General features: G+C 40.6%; 2 protein-coding genes and 1 non-coding gene across 5 annotated transcripts; 2 read left to right on the top strand and 1 right to left on the bottom strand.

Annotated features, from left to right (window-relative positions):
* Positions 1-253: 253 nt before the first annotated feature.
* LOC107281652 (uncharacterized mitochondrial protein AtMg00810-like) lies at positions 254-1,687 on the top strand. The gene is made up of 4 exons (XM_015790595.1): positions 254-335; positions 826-1,102; positions 1,175-1,416; positions 1,650-1,687. The coding sequence occupies exons 1-4, from the start codon at positions 254-256 to the stop codon at positions 1,685-1,687; spliced, it is 639 nt and encodes a 212-aa protein (XP_015646081.1).
* Positions 1,688-2,661: 974 nt separating this feature from the next.
* LOC4344214 (uncharacterized) lies at positions 2,662-9,830 on the bottom strand. Of its 2 annotated transcripts, none has more exons than XM_015789393.3 (6): positions 9,649-9,830; positions 7,172-7,225; positions 4,160-4,557; positions 3,304-3,568; positions 3,162-3,235; positions 2,662-3,089 (listed from the first exon to the last, which is right to left on the bottom strand). In XM_015789393.3, exons 2-6 carry the CDS (start codon positions 7,178-7,180, stop codon positions 2,990-2,992), a joined length of 846 nt encoding a protein of 281 aa, XP_015644879.1. In that variant the 5' UTR covers positions 7,181-7,225; positions 9,649-9,830; the 3' UTR covers positions 2,662-2,989. The 2 variants fall into 2 exon arrangements, with proteins under 2 accessions (XP_015644879.1, XP_015644878.1); XM_015789392.3 differs by having other exon boundaries at positions 7,172-7,222.
* Positions 9,831-10,347: 517 nt separating this feature from the next.
* Positions 10,348-14,856, top strand: LOC107277585 (uncharacterized). Of its 2 annotated transcripts, none has more exons than XR_010742833.1 (3): positions 10,348-10,498; positions 14,209-14,466; positions 14,552-14,856. It is a non-coding gene; the product is annotated as an uncharacterized protein (transcript). The 2 variants fall into 2 exon arrangements; XR_003243341.2 differs by lacking the exon at positions 10,348-10,498 and adding an exon at positions 13,907-14,042.
* Positions 14,857-17,269: the final 2,413 nt, after the last annotated feature.

Here is a 17,269-nt window from a genome sequence, read left to right as displayed (position 1 = left end):
TCGTCCACATGCTCACGGTTACCGACGACGCTTCCAACACTAGCTCCGCTAGCGCCTCCACCCAGCGGCTCGCAGTGCACGAGTCCCTAGCGTGCACATCCTAGAGCCAACTGGGCATCTCCCCGGTTGTCAACACTCACGGCTTGACTACTCGCGGCAAGAATGGAATCTATCCTGGTTTACCACCACAACCCCAATGTCACCACTCTCTCCCTGGTTCCTTGCACCTACCGGGCCGCCCTGGGGATCGACCATGGAAGAGGAGTTCACTGCGTTGCAAGCCAACTGCACCTGGGAATTGGTTCCTTGTCCTACCAGCTCCAACGTCGTCACCGGTAAATGGATATTTCGGCATAAGTTTTGATCCGATGGCGGTCTGGACAGGTATAAGGCTCGCTGGGTTTTACATGGCTTCACCCAGCGCCCTGGCATTGACTTCGATGAGACGTTTATCCCGGTTGTCAAACCGTCCACTGTTCGCACAGTCCTCAGTCTCACAGTTTCTCGCCACTGCCCACTGGCATGTTGACTAACTTGATGTGAAGAATGCATTCTTGCATGGCAAGCTTCAAGAGACAGTTTAGTGTACTCAACCATCAGGTTTTGTGTATCCCACCAAGCCACACCTGGTATGTCGTCTTAATGAGTCCCTCTACGGCCCCAAGGAGGCCCCCCGTGTGTGGAACAATCGATTTGCCAGCTACTTGCTCACACTTGGGTTCACTGAAGCCAAATCCAACATATTTTTGTTCATTTATCGTTGCGGCTCTGATTTGGTTTACCTGCTGCTCTATGTGGATGACATTGTTTTGACTGCGTCTTCAGATATTCTGCTTCGTTGGACTATCCAAGCATTGCAATCTGCGTTCTCTATGAAGGACCTTTGCATTTTACATCACTTTCTGGGGATTTCTGTTACTCAACGCGGCACTGGGCTTCTTTTGAGTCAGCGTCAGTACAACATTGAGATTCTTGAGCGTGCTGGCATGTCCGACTGCAAGCCTTGTTCCACACCTGTTGATCCCAATGCCAAGTTGTCCTCCTCTGATGGCTCACCTGTTGCTGATCCTACTGATTACCGCAATCTTGCTGGCACACTACAGTAATTGACCTTCACACAGCCTGATATCTCCTATGTTGTTTAGCAAGTATGTCTCCACATGCATGATCCCAGGGATTCTCACCTTGCTGCTCTCAAACGTATTCTCCGGTATGTCCGTGGCACGCTTGACTATGGTCTTCATGTTCAGCACTCTTCTACGGCTAACTTGGTTGCCTACTCTGATGCTGACTGGGCTGGTTGTCCTGACACTCGCAAGTCCACCTCGGGCTATGCCGTGTTCCTGGGGGATAACCTTGTTTCTTGGTCCTCCAAGCGTCAACACACTGTTTCCCGTTCCAGTGCCGAAGCGGAACGTAAAGGACTCAAACAAAATTTTACTTGGAATTTTACATTTCGACTGCGCGGGGTGGGGGGAGGGGGTGGGGGTGGTTAGTATCTTATGTATTTTGGTATATGCCATATGTGTTTATCTCCTTCCTCCCGATTCTGTTTCTATAAGTTAGTTGAGTAGATAAGGGAAGGATGCGCCTTTATAGACTCCCGCATATTGAGATCAATCTATCGTGTTGAGTCTATCTTCTCTCAGACACGAAGAGTATCGGTGGTGGTATGCAGGCAAACTGAGGGGTGTGGCAACGGATTTGATTTATGGTTCCCTCGTACATAAAAGTCCCACGATCATATACATATACACATAACATACAAATAGATATACTAAGATTCACATACTTACCGTGACGGTCAACCCACTCAATAAAAGGTTCAGGTGTAGTGGAAATAAACCGGAAGTCAGATTCTGGTGCATAAGTGATGGTACTCCCTCCGTTTCACAATGTAAGTCATTCTAGCATTTCCCACATTTATATTGATGTTAATGAATCTAGACATATATATCTATCTAGATTCATTAACATCAATATGAATGTGAAAAATGATAGAATGACTTACATTGTGAAATGGAGGAAGTACTTCTTATGCCTCACAAAAACGAAATACGGCCGTAGCATTTTACCTCGGAACAGTTGAAATAAGAATATCAAGTCATCAATTATCTAGATAATATCAATTTTGCAAATATATGGGATAAAACATACTGCAAGAATGACCATGATCACACCCATAAACAACCACGCATAATAAATCGAGTGCTTGTAAGCAATATTAAGTTATTTGCAATAGCAGAGATAAATGTATGCCCATTTTACGAAAGGGGCATGTAGCCTAGTGGTTACAGTGACCTGAGTAGTATCCCAAGGTCCAAACTCCTATAGAGCGAATTCGGTTGGATGTAGAAGCCGGGTAAAAAATACCCTTCTCTTAAAAAAAATGTATGCCCATTTTGAAGCCGCCCTATCAATCAAAATGATGTATCTTCCATGGAAGTGAGCATCTTCAGAAACAAGAAGGTATGCGGTATTGGCGATGATATGTTTGGTTTGCAAATGGCCTTCTGCAAGTGACCATCTTGTACAGAATTGCAGTATTCCACTCAGGTTTGATGTTTATAAATTATAACCCATTTAGTGGATTGAAGTCACAAATATGAGTTTGACTTTGACAAAACAAAGTTATGGGCTCTTCACATATAGACACGTATATAGATCTGAACAAATAACCATGAGCCAAAAAAGGATTTATGGACCATACAGACAGTCACCATTAGTACATATAACATATCGACTGCATTCTGACACACCATTGATGAGAAGCCATTATCAGACATTATGTAGCTTTGGAGAAAATTATTTGTTAGAAGGAGCATCATTTTTTAGAGAGAAGGCCAGAGGCCCGGCTTTTGCTTGAAAGCCAAATACGGAGAAGGAGCATCATTCACTCAAAACATTGCAATTCATCAACGATCCCAAAACTGAATGCAACCATCACTTCAAGATGGATATGAACTTCTTGAGTGACCATCTGTAATTTTTACCATGACGAGCCCCCACACCAGTCTTCCATTCTGTGTCTTATGGCCGCATATTTAGCACGCTTTTCTGCAGCCACGTTGGTCTGACCTTCATGGGACCTACCAAGAAAGGTAAAACGTCTATATATGTATTTCGAGAAATAGTAAGAATATGTACAAATGTACACTTACCTTTTACTTGTACTACCAACATGTACAACCTTTGAACCCCTTGAAAGGGGAGTTGCACCTCTCGAAAGTGAAACCTGCAAGCGCCACATCACAATTAGAAGGTTGAGAGCAAATTTTGATTTGTTTTGACTGAAACAACTACCTTCTTGAGTTCCTTATGAACCATGCGGTTGAGCTCATCTAGAAAAAAAGACGAGTGTCTGGCGAATTTCAAACCGAAGCAACCACTAACAACAGAATCGATTGTCCCCACAACCAAACCACTTAACGTAAATACAGCGGCACCAATTAAATTTCCTTCCGCAACCACATTTCCTCGTCTTCCATGTGGACAAGTGAGAGCAAACTTCTTCTCATGACTAGTGATAACTCTTCCTGATCGCAGCATTATTTTGCCGCTCGGGGCCCTGTTGCAAATGAACAAGACAATAACATGTATACATGTCAATTAAAACCCCTCAACTTCTGTTAAAGTATAGGAAGCAACAGCAACTTTAAACAGAATGTTTGGTAACATTTGGAAGTGGCACAAAACTACCCTTCGCAATCAATACATTTTTGGCTTACATGACGCCCTAGTTAGCATATAGAGCTGATATGACCTTGATGATTCATGTGGAGTAATAAGCCTTATTTGTGTAATAATCTTTTTTTAAGTCTTGTGCTAACTCAGATTTGAAAACTTAGCGGTAGTTCCGAACGAACAAAGCTTAGCAGTAGTTGTCTACATAGAAAATACATCAACAAAGATTGGACACTGTAAGTTCATCATATCACATAGCCAAAATCATGTTGGTCTGGAGTTATAGTGTTTTGCACCCATTTTTCAGAGTTCGATGGTTTTAAGTGCCTAAATTTGAAACTAAGGGTTGATTTACATATTCTGGCAAGAAATCAAGGGGGTTAAAAGCTACCAATTTATGATAGTCAATCCTTGTACCAATAACATATTAGATTTAAAACTGAACAACACAAACACAAATAGAAGAAACACTTACACTACAATGCCGGACATAAATCCAGGATCTCCGTCATGATTGACCCGTGCAATCATACAAATCTCCTCTCTTTTTGCTTGTACTGTACTGAATGAGACCGGATACTGGCGGCGTTCGCCAGGTTGTACAGATACTAATAAAATTGCATGTCCACATGGTGTGCGTTTAATGAATTCAAATGCTTGACGAGCAGTACCATCACTGTAATATACATATGTGTCTTCCCCCTGTTTAAGTACTGTGTGATCTGTGCATACTAGAACTTCAGACCTTGTTGCATAGATGATAAACCCGGTGGCAAAGTTAACAAGCCCAGTTCGGTTGTATCTTTTAATCGTCACCACAGACTTGGCTATTTCTCCATATAAATTATCCAGAACAACCTTATCACATGTAATCTGCAAATAAAAAAATGCTAGCAGTTAATATGTTTCAAGCAATATTATCCTTTTTTAATGGCTAATGCTAGTGTTGGTTAAGTTAGCTCCTCGTGGTAGGACACATTTTTAAATAATCAGTTTATTGAAATCAAAAAGACATAGCATAAATCAACACTCAACAAGTACAATCATATTAGAACAAATACAAAGGGCACACACATTCCAAATGGAAGTAATCAGCTCATAGAGGTACTGCAGAAAACAGTCTATAAAGTGGTTAATAACTCAAAAATGTAAAATATTTAGGCAATTTTAGAACATTCCACCCTATTAAGGACCGTTCCAGAAGGACTCAATGGCCAGGATCAAATGTAGTGACCAATAAAGTTCTCCAGTGTAGGTAAACCATGGTCACTGAAAGGTATACTTTGACTGAAATTTACGGATGTGGCAATTTTGGAATGAAACAACTTTTTCATTTAGAATAAATAATTAAAGCAGAAAATGGTTTCCTGTACTCACATGAGCTAAAGCTAAAACTTTTTTGGGAAAGTTTATCAAGAAGAACTAATTAGTGCAGAAAATAGTTTCTTGTACTCACATGAGCTAAAGATGATAATAGTTTGGAAAAAAGTGTACTTCTGGTTCCTCAACTATGTATAATTTGTTCCTAAATTAAGAAACTGGAAATAAAAAACATGTCCTTCAAGTATCAAATCAGATACTTCTAGCACCAGCTGCTAGTTTAAGGCTTTTTGGCATATGTGGACAGCTGAGTTGGTGGAACAAATGACATGGACACATGCGATGGCCATAGCCTCCTTCAATTCTTGTTTTTCCTCCCTTTCAATTTTTTCTTTTCGGGAATATGTTTTCTCTCTTTCTGTTTGATGACAGAAGGACAGTAAGTTTTATCCTCCCTCAACTCTTGATAACAGTAAGTTTGATGACAAATTTCTCCTGGTATCCCTGATTTATGTGCTCCTTCCGCTAATCTCACTCTCCTCGTTGGCACCACAGAACACCTCGTGGTCATTGCGGAAGGAGAGTGAGGAGAAGGTGTTGTGATCGGTTCTGCATCTCTCACCCTTGCGGCGGTGGGCAAACAGACATGAGGCCACTGACCCAATATGATTGAAACTGTTGATGTTGGTTGAGGTGTTCAGCATGGGGCAAAGAGAGTACATCTGCTTGTGAATTCACAGTGCGCTCTTGATCCACAGGCGAAACAAAACGAAGAAGAAGCGTGCAGGCCACTCTGTCCAACCCACAGCCTGGCCATTGCAAAGACTGCCCCATTAACCAGACAGCAATGGTGTGGTGAGCGCACTGGGTGTGGACAGAAAGGGATGGCCATGGTCCATGGTGCTACCCCATGAGATCATCACATGGCACATTGCAGATAGGACTTGGTCTTGGAGGACGCCAGGAATATGCTCAAGGACCAGCACCTCAATATGCTGTCATCTGTCCACGTTGGCTAATACCACCCTCAAACAACTGAACGACTAAAAGTGTACGGATTGAAGAGATGAGGGAGGTAGTTTATCAGTAATTGCAGTTGAGGGGCAAAAATTAGACCATGGCAATAGTTGAGGGATGGAAAAGTAGATTTTTTTTTCCCCCAGTTGTTTTATATAAGCTGAAACGATGCAATGTGTTTGTTACCGCATATGATTTTCTTCATTTATCCATTTCAAATAAATGTAATCTTCTTGGTTTGGAATTATTTATATGTTCCACAAAATTGAAATTATAAATTAGTATTCTCTAGTCCAAATTCAAATTGATTTAAAACAGCAGGTTGGTTTTCACATTCTTCTTCTTCAAATTCTGAAAACAGCAAAATAATAATAAAAATAATAACAGAAGGCAGCAGGATAGGCCCCTGTTGTTAGAGGAAAGATGTTAAAAGAACATTTACTATTGGCATGTGCGGGTGTGTGACAACAGTGCAGTAACAGAAGAACCAGCAAACACCATATGGTCCCAAATTATCATCAAGAATAAACTTTTGAGATTTATCATAGGTATTACCTCTCAAGAGGTTAGATGACATGTGCAATATGATTTTCAAGAAAAATGAAAGTAAAATAAGCGAGTCCCAAGATATATCACATATTTTATTTCAGGCCCCACAAGGGATACAGATAGGAGTCAAACACACTAATCTCAACTTTCAAAGATGGAGATAAATATATATATAAGTGCCCGAGCACTATGTGCCCAACACAACCAAAAGAAACCTCCAAATGCTACAACCAATGTGTATACTGTAATAAAAGGAGTAATAACACTTAGTACCTATATCAAGTTCTACCAAATAAAATACGAAGAAAGTTCTAATTGTAACCCACTTTTGCTAACCTGAGGCAACATCAAAGAGTTTTTTTATTAGGGATATTATATCACTTAAAGGAATACTAAGCTGTGGAACCATGAAATTTGACCTCTGTGCATGTAGCCTCATTCTATCACAGTTTGTTCACAGCTATCATGGGAGTGGTACTACAAAGACTATTACAGCCACATTTTGTAGTGAGTGGTAATTCAAATCATAATATTCTTAGAAAAAAATTATCTTAAACAGGCAACAATAAATATTGCGCTAGCAAGATAGAATCTACATTACCGAAGGCATCGCCCTTGTCTATCAGATAGAAGATATCGTGCTCACTCTGCCCTGCTTTCAATAAGAAGAAGGCCAAATATAAATTTGAAGCAAAAGTGGACAAGTAGAGATTTGAGATATTGCAAGCATGCAGAAATAATCAGCTACTCAGCTGCAAATTTATACCTAGTACTAGTGGTATAGAGGTTCCACCTTTTTCCTTATATTTGGGAGAAAAACAGTATTTACACCAGTTACTTTGCTTCCCAAAATAAATTGAATAGATACCAACTTGATGATCAAAGTCAAAGATGAATGACAAAGCTCAAGAATTGTACATTATGAACAAGATCTAAAAATCATTAGTTTTATCCTAATAATTTTTTTCCAAGCGATGCAACACAAGCTATACATTCAAATTCTAGATTATTCACCTATTACATATATTCTATATCTTCATTCTTTACCTGCCTGATCTTGGTACAGTTAAAAAATTATATTTCATATATTGATGGCAAATTCAAAGAGAATAAGTTACTGTCAAACTTATCACATTTTGCTTTAGATAAGTTACAGCGGACACTGGATGCAACTTCAAACTGACAAATATTAGATATATATGTGACCTGTTTATAACAGAGGGGCATAACTATTTCTGCACATTAGATTGCATAAACAAACTTCGATGATACTAGTAGTACAAGAAAAAGGACAAGTTTGCTCTGCTATTCATCACTGATACAGCAAAAGGTGGCATTTCAATAACTCACCCTAACAGTAACAGCACAAATGTGTGCCTAATGTTGGAAATCTACTATTCACATGTCCAGATGTTCTGGAACTTCTAGCAATGCAAGGACTACAAAGATAGCTGACGAACATACTCTATGCAGAAAAGACTGGTCTTAAATTTGCCTAAGAATGGAAAACGACACGAATTTGCTATGGAATCAATACTAATATCAATATCAGCAGAAAAACATAACAAGATTGTAAATTTTCTAAAACAATATCTTCCTTACACTATCAAGCACAACCTGTAATATTATTAGTACATAGTGCACAACTAAAGTGTCACAAAATCCTCATGAGACAACAGAAGGAAAACAGAGCCAGGAGAAGCAGAGGTAAGAATGGTAGTAACAGGAGCTGCTGGGTTGGACACAATGCCAGCCACTGAAATGATCCCAAATAGATGAGCCCTCAGCAGCAGGTCTGCACATAGCAGCAGCTGGGCCTGTTTGGGAAACAGGGACTTATTTTAAGTCCCTGTCACATCGGATGTTTATACACTAATTTAGAGTATTAAACATACACTAATTATAAAACCTATTCTATAACCTTGGACTAATTCGCGAGACGAATCTTTTGAGTCTAATTACACCATGATTTGACAATGTGATGCTACAGTAAACTTTTCATAATTATGGATTAATTAGGCTTAAAAAATTCGTCTCGCAGATTAGCTTTCATTTATGAAATTAGTTTTTTTATTAGTCTATGTTTAATACTCCAAATTAGTGTCAAACATTCAATGTGACACGGACTAAAAAGTTTTAGCCCCATCTAAACACCCCCTTAGAAGGTGGGCATTAGCTAAAGCCGCAGCGGCAGGAATCGACAGATGGAAGCGGCAACGGCCTTGGTGCAAGGACGCCCGCGGGACGATGGGCGGACGGGGTTGCCGCCGGCGATGGTGAAGATGAGCGCTGCCGGTGGCGGCTGCAACTGGCGAAGGGAAACGCGGCGACGACGACGAGGACGGTGCCGATTGACGAGACGACAAGACGCGGTGGGGGACGACGGATGGACGAGGCAAACTGAAGGCAATTGCTGCTGCTTTGACAGAAGAGAACGAAGACAAACGATGGAAAAAAACTGCTTCAACTTGAAGACGACTAGTAAATAGTAATGGCTCGCCCGCGATGACAGGATCTGGTGGCTAGGGTTTTTGGATTTGGTTACAACTTACTACAAGAAATACAAGATTTGGATTTTGAGGATTTTACTGTGTAGTTTGACTAACAAAATGCAAGAAATGACCCATTACATATTATGTAGTAGTACAGTAGTAGAAACAAAAAAAACATTAGGATAGAATGCTAAATATGACCATGCTACTAGACAGTGCGAGGCAAAATCAATCTATGCCTATGCCTCTCCAAGAAACAAAAATGGCACGGGTCCATCCAGTCGAGAACTGCGCACATGCTCTGTTGGAACTTAGGAGGGCAAGTGCCTTAAATCGATTCTCGACGCACTGCTACATCGATGGGTGATAGTATTAACAATAAGCCAGGCCAAATCATGTTTTTTTTTCCTCACGATTGAAAATAATAATTAATAAAAGAATGAACAAGAAAGATCGAGCAAGAAAACACATGAAAAATGGCAACTTCCCAGGGTAGAATAGAGAGAGCTTTCTTTGCATGTTTCACAAATAGGCAATGGCAAATGCTATGCGTTACAGATTCATAGTTCACCATCCACCACTTTACCTAAACACACACTTGGGCAGAGTAGTAGCAGGCGGCAGCGGCAAGAAAGGAGCCAACTCAACCAGGGCCAGGGATCCTGGACTTCCGGCGCCGGCGGCTGGAACGGCGAGAATCAGACCCGAGGTTCGGCGGCGGCGCGGCGGTCACGCGCGTCAAGGCTCCCAGCCCTAGCGCCAACGCCTGCCTCCCGGGTCTGCACGAGTGGGCTAAAGTTTTGGGGGTTGGGTGTTGCTGGGCCAAATCTGGGGTAGCCCCTAGCCCACCAGAGCTACCCCTAGCTACGCTCCTACTACTATATTGGAGGGTATAAGTTCACCTTTACTCCCTTAACTACTGACTAAATCTAATTCGTATTTCTTGACCACGAATCCACGATACAGATATCTCGACCCTCCAACTATTAAAAATGGTGTAATTTGACTCCTTCGATAGTTTTGGAGGACGGTTTCACTGACGTGACGCCTACGTAGTAGTATTGACTTGGTCTTTGATCCACATAGCGTTGATGTATCACTTAGGTGGTATTAGAATTAAAAAATATGTGTAAGACCCATTTATCATTCACACAAAATAAAATTATGTGGATCTAGCGGTGGGTGGCTAGCAAGGCGGAGGCTGCCAGTGGGTGCAGGACAGCGAGCAAAGCAAAGGCTGGCGACCACCCCATCTTGTGTGGTTCTGGGTGTAGCGGCAGAGAATGAGGGCACAGACGACGACGGACCATGGCAGCAAGTAGTCCCCAGTTAGCAAGCGACAAAGCTCTATGGCAATGGCGAGTTGGATGTACCGATGTTTGTCTTTCAATCCAGGGCGGGCAAAAAGGAGGTCAAGGTGGAGTTGCTAACCTCGGGTATGATTGGAGTTCTCTCATGGATATCTCCGCTGATTTTATTTGGGTGGATAGAGTCTAATTTGACAATCCAGAGTTCTTTTTTTCTGTTCCGTGTACGAATCGGAAATTTGGAATTTGGAAACGATCTAGCTGCATGGGAAATTTTGGATTTGTTTGTGTGTTTATGCTTCAGTTTTCCCTACTCTTCGATTATTGGGATGCAAAGGAACAACTAGTTTTTTCTGGACGGATGAAAAATTAGCGCGTTGACACAAAAAACACACGGACAAAGACGAGGTGATGATTGAAAAGTTATGATTTTTTTAATTAGTTAAGATATTTAAAAAAACATTTTTTTCATTTCAAAAATTTACAAATCTAGACGCCTCACATCCTCTAGGAGCGCGTTTTTTAAAAAATCGTCATTCCAGTGGGCTTTAACCTTTAAGGGACCTAAATATAAAAATTTTATTTGTATTCAAACCCTTTTCGCTAGTTGTTAAAATAGGTTTTAGATTTTGTAAAAAATATTTTGGACATCTAAATGATAAGATTGTTAACAAAAATGTTGTAGATATTCTCATGCTCTACAATTTTAATATAAAGTAATATTTCATATGACTTTATATGATATATTTTTAAAATGCAAAATCATATATTTCACGAGCTATATAAAAATTACATTTAGACCCCTTAACGTCATTTGGAACATTTTTTTAAAGAAAAGCATAAGACATATTGATTTTAAACTTTTGAAAAAAATATTTTTAAAATATTTTAATACAAATTTTGTAAAAATAATAGGTCATCCATCCCAAAATATAAAAACCTATGATCTACAACAAATATAAAAAAACATCTATAGATACTTTATTACTCCTTTCGTCCTTTAATATAAGAGATTTTAGGTGGATGTGCCACATCTGAGTACAATGAGTCTATCCAGAGTCATTGTACTAGATGTGTCACATTCACCTAAATTTATTATACTACTAGAAAAAATACCCGTGAGTTGCAGCAGGTGAAGGCTATTTTAATCTTATTATTATATGGTTTAGTTAGGGTGTGTTCGGCACCCCTTTTTCCAACCTCTCTCCCTCGTTTTTCGCGCGTACGCTTTTCAAACTGCTAAACGGTGCGTTTTTTTTAAAAAAAAAGTTATATAAGAAAGTTGCTTAAAAAAATCAAATTAATCCATTTTTGAAAAAAATAGCTAATACTTAATTAATCATGCGCTAATGGATCGCTCCGTTTTCCGTGCGGGAGGGATTAGTTCCCATCCCCTGAAACCGAACACAGCCTTAATGTAAAAATTTACTGTGAGCGTGAAGACTATTTTAATCTTATTATTATTGTTATATGATTTAGTTAAGGTAAAAATTTACTATGAGAATTCACTTGAATATTTATATTTTTAAGAAAATCATGAGCTATAGTTAGGAGTTCTGTTCGTCTTAAGTAGCACGTGGTTTTTTTAAAAGATTTCTTATACAACTCCTTATGTATTTCTAAAAGCAAACGAACTTAGTGTGTGTTTGGTTGGGCTATGGCTTTTAAAAAAAACTGATGTGGGCTATGACTTTTTGAAAAGTAGTTTTGGAAAAATAGCTGTGAGGAAGCCAAAAGCTCGTTTGGTTACACACATGTGGCTTTTGGAAAAGCTTCTCCCCTGACGAGTGGACCCCACATGTCATGTACAGAGGTATCTTTCTCCTTCCTCTTGACACAGGAAGGCATGGGAAGGTTGCGCTTGCCGGCGGCTGGCCGCGCTCGCCGGCGGGGGCTGGCCCACGCCTGCTGGTGTGGGAAGGCAGCTCGCGCGGAGTGGAGGGTGTGGATCTAGGTTTTGGGTGGGTAGGGGGATGGCGCCGGGGGGTGGAGGCTTACCGATGGCGGGGGAGTTGGATCGTGAGGGAAGGAAGGTTGCGCTCATGACGACACCCAACGTCGCATCGCCATCGCCATCCTCTTCTCTTCTTCTCTTGTTGTCGAGATCGTACAATTTTTTCCCTCCCTTCATTCCCTCCCTCCTAGGCAGCTTGCTTGATGTCTCTCTCTCCTCCTCGTCCGTGAGGAGCGGCGGCGGCGGAAGGGGGCGATGGAGTCGGGGACGGGGAGGGCAAGGATGGCCTCCCTCGTCTCCCTCGCGCGGGAGGAGTGTGGTCGGGAGGATGCCGAACACGAGCTGGCCACGGCGGTGCGTGGGGCAGCTCGGTGAGGAGGAGGAGGGGCATCGGCGGCGGCGCGAGGAGGAGCGGCTGCGGCGGCTCGATGAGGAGGAGGAGCGGCGCGCGATGGGAACGGGCGGGAGAAAAAAAAGAACGAAGTGAACCATTTTTTCTTAATGGCAGAGATGGGTAATTTCCCCCAAAAGCAAGTGAAAGCAGGGGTAGAGGCTTTGGGCAAAAGCAGTTGTGGCTTTTGGGCTCTTTGGTTGGCTTTTGGCTTTTGCAAAAACAAAAGCAGGTTGAAAAGACCAACCAAAGGCACCCTTAAAAACCGACTCAAATACGGATATGTATTTCCAAAAGTGAACGAACTTGAAAACGGATTAATACACAGATGACGTACCAAAATATCAGCAAAAGCATCTTCAATTTTTATACTCCCTCCATCCACAAAAGTTACACCTATTTCACATTTGAGTTTTTCCAAATAAATTTTTCCTATTTGTAGTCTTTATGCATTCAAGATTTAAATGAAGAGATAAATTAAATATTTTATTAGAACCCAATGATTTATCTAAATACTCATTGGTTGTATGTTTGCATTTATTTTTTGATTTTGTAACATCTAAGGTGATTTAATTTCTCCGTCTTGGTGTCAAAAGTAATAGGCAACGTATTAGGTGCACTCAGCCTGATCCGTGCACTCGCGCACTCGCGCAACCACAGCCTTCCGATATCAATCTAACGGCTGCCATCAAGATGAGGGATTTTTTGCCAAAAAACGCCCGCTTCTTCACTATAACTTTTCAAGACATCCCCTGCCCATTGGTTTCCTCTTCTCCCGTAGCAACTAATTGAATTAAATTTAAAAATATACCTCTTTTTTCATTATGTTGCATTTATATACCTATATGACGAAAATTTGTACAAATATACATCTCCCGCAGTATGGTTACACGGAACCGAGACGATCCCGCGCTACCATTTCGCGGGACGGGCGATCCCGCAACCCAGCCGTGCGGCACCGCCTTTCTCCCGCAGCCCGGGAGAGCGGTATCGTGATGGCACGCGGGGGACGCAACCACCGCGTCGGTCCTGCGGGCGGCACCGTGCGTGACCAGGGCGGCACCGCGCGGTCACGCAGGCCGGCCGCGCGTGACCGAGCAGTACATGCATGCACATGCACACATGCATGATCTGGTCGTGCATGGTCTGGTCGTGCATGCACACATATCTGGTCCATGCCGCAGCGCAGGCCTGCGTGACCGCGCCGGACGCGCGTCGCCGCAGCGCGCGACCGGGCTGATGGGCGCGGGAGCGGGGGCGTCCCGCGAGGGAGCGACGGTCCCGCGTCCTCATTCCGCGGGAGCGAGCGATCCCGCGTCCCGGGAGAGGTATATTTTTGTAATTCTTCTCCATGCATGTATATAAATGCAATATATTTTAAAAGGAGGTATATTTTCAAATTTTTTTCGTAACTAATTGCCCCCAAATTTGCGTCGCTCTCCCATTGCCGCCGCCGCCGCTGCTGACCTGCACGTCTGCGCCCCTGCCTCGCAGCCTTCTGCCCAGTTTGTCCCATCGACGCCGGTCACCATCTCCTGTAATTGCACCCAAATTTGTGTCACTCTCAATTGCCGCCGCCGCCGCCGACCTACACGGCTGCGCCGCTGCCTCGCCGCTGCTAGTGGCGGCGCCGTGCGACGCCGACGAGTACCAGGTGGTGGTGTTCTTGCATGGATACCTCGCCAGTAATTCCTTCGAGTCGCAGCTGTTCGAGCATGTTGCGTCTCACGGCTTCGTCGTCGTTGGCCCCCGGTAAATCAATCAATCTTTAATACTTCTTGTGTGATGAATTTTTGAGTTATGAACTGATTTTATAAGTCCTATGCACATGATGTAGGTTTCTCACTCCATATTAGACAGCAGAAGAAGCTAGTTGAATGAGGTGGTTCAATGCAAGCTGAAAGAGAATGCAGATGCTACCAGTAGCTCAAAATAATTTAGTTGATTAGAAGAAATTCAGTTGTATTTCCCAGTTAACTAGCTAATTTAGTGCTACTGTACCAGCCTTCAGAACATGCATGTTACTTGAGATGGTAATGCTGATTGCTGATGCTATTCACTAAAAGAGACTTGAATGGATAAGCCAACAAAATCGTTTGTATTGTGTTCTGTCAACATGCTTTTACCAGTTTACAGGATTCAGACGATTGAACAATCAATCCATTGTTTACTGGTTCATTTCTCCCATAAAAAAGAAACAAAAAGGAAGGTAGAATGTTGCTAATCACCAGCTGATTACTTGATGAATTTACAACTTATACGCTAAGAATCTTCCATGCAGCCAGCGTTACAAATACAACAAATTTGTAGGCTTTAGTTCCTTGTTTCTTGTCAACATTCAGAATGGCTCTTGCATACTAGCAGTGCTTATCTATATATATATTATTAAAACATCCTTGAAAGGAGACACTACGTTCGCTGTGGGGGCTAGAAATTCTCACATTAATCAGAGAAATTCTCACATGAATTTACATTTTTTAAAGGTTTGAAACTTCTAAAAAGTAAAAAAAACCCAATGATAATCATGTTCGATTTTAAAATCTTAATGACAACGAAGAGGGGAGGCAGCAGGCGAGCCATAAAGGAGTACAATGGTAAAGCTGCTAACGGTTTGGCGGGACTTCTAGAAAGTAAAAAAATAAACCTGAACGATAATTATGTTCGATTTTTAAAATCCCAATTACAATAAAGAGAAAAGACAGTGGATGAGCCGTAGACGAGTATAATGGCAATGTTTGACGCGACTTCTAAAAATTATAAAAACGAAACCCAACAAGACAATAAACTCTAAAAACTATAAGATCCAATTTTTAAAAGTTCGGAAATTTTAAAATTTAAAAAAACCAAATGATAATCATGTTTGATTTTATAAAACAATATTAAAAGAAGAGTCCATATAAGAACCCAATACGAGATTAAATTAATATTTGGAATAAAAAATAAAATAAAATCCAAAATTAGCAAAAAAAGAAAAGAATAATTCAAGTAGGAATACAATTTAAAATTAACCAAAATTCGGAATTAAAAATAAGCAATATTGAAAGAAGAGTCTATATAAAAACCCAATACGATGTTAATTAAAATTCAGAATAAAAAATAAAATAATATCCAAAATTAGAAAAATTTAAAAGAGAGTTTAAGTAGTAATACAATTTTTGAAACAATTGAATTTGAAAATAAAAAATAAAAAAATTAAAAAAACACAATACCATATTAATTAAAATTCGAAATAAAAAACAAAATAAATTCTAAAATTAAAAAAGAAAAATAAGATTTCAACTAGGAAATACAATTTATAAATAACTAAAACTGGTGATAAAATATAAAGACTATTGAAAGAAAACATATTTAAAACACATGATGACATTAATTAAATAACAGACCTATAAATAATTGGAGTGGTGGTGGTTGATGGGACATCTAGAAACTATTAATAAAACACCAAATATAATCCTAATAACAATTAAAAGGAGGGACAACGAGAAGGCCGTGAAGTAACCGGTCAAGGCGGTCGCGCGGGATTTCTAGAAATTAAAAAAAACCCAATGATAATCATATTTAAATTTTAAAATCTCAATGACTATAAAAGAAGAGGCAGCGGGCAGGTCGTACAGGAGTACAGCGACAGAGCCGCAGACGGTTGGCAGGGCTTCTAGAAAGTAAAAAATGAATTCCAACGATAGTTATGTTCAATTTTTAGAATCACAATGGAAATAAAAAGTAGACGGTGGATGGGGCGTAAAGGAGTATAGTGGTAGCGTTTGACAGGACTTCTAAAAATTATTAAAAAAAATGAAAACCAATGAGAAAATAACCTCTAAAAACTACAAGGTCCAATTTTTAAAGGCTCGGAACTTCTAAAAGTAAAAAAAGACAATGATAATTATGTTCGATTTTAAAATCTCAATGAGAATAAAGAAGGGAGGCAGCGGGTGAGCCGTAAAAGAGTACAGTGACAAAGTCGCTGACAGTTTGGTGGGACTTCTAGAAAGTAAAAAATAAACACAAATGATAACTATATTCGATTTTAAAATCCCAATGACAATCAAAAGAAGATGCAGTGGATGGGCCGTAGAGGAGTATAATGGCAGCGTTTGACGGGACTCCTAAAATTTATAAAAACAAAACTCAACGAGAAAATAAACTCTAAAAACTATACGATCCAATTTGTATAGGTTACAAGCAGAATTAATAGAAACAATGGTAGATCGAGAAAAAAAAAGGAGATGACATAAGTAAGTGGTAGCAACTGGTGTGACTTTTAAAAGCTATAAAATTAGAAACACAGGAATGATACGGTTTGGTCTTTCAAATTCTTAAGACAACGATATTGCTATTTAATAAATTTTAAGTAAAATTATATTAAAAATATATATAGGTGCTAGCCGCACAATTGCGCGGGCCACCCAGCTAGTTGATTCATGACACCACCTAGAAGTAGCAATGCTTGGCATATACTTGACACCAACTAAACAACTGCTGATGCCGCCGGCTCTGCTAGATGTACAAGGTTGCCTCCATGACAGCAGAAACCACGACGGTACGCTGGGGAGGA

This window comes from Oryza sativa, chromosome 7 (genome assembly GCF_034140825.1).
Source record: "Oryza sativa Japonica Group chromosome 7, ASM3414082v1".
In the NCBI taxonomy this organism is placed as follows: Eukaryota; Viridiplantae; Streptophyta; class Magnoliopsida; order Poales; family Poaceae; genus Oryza; species Oryza sativa.
Note: the sequence above shows the minus strand (reverse complement) of the source record. Positions and strands in the feature narration are given on the sequence as shown.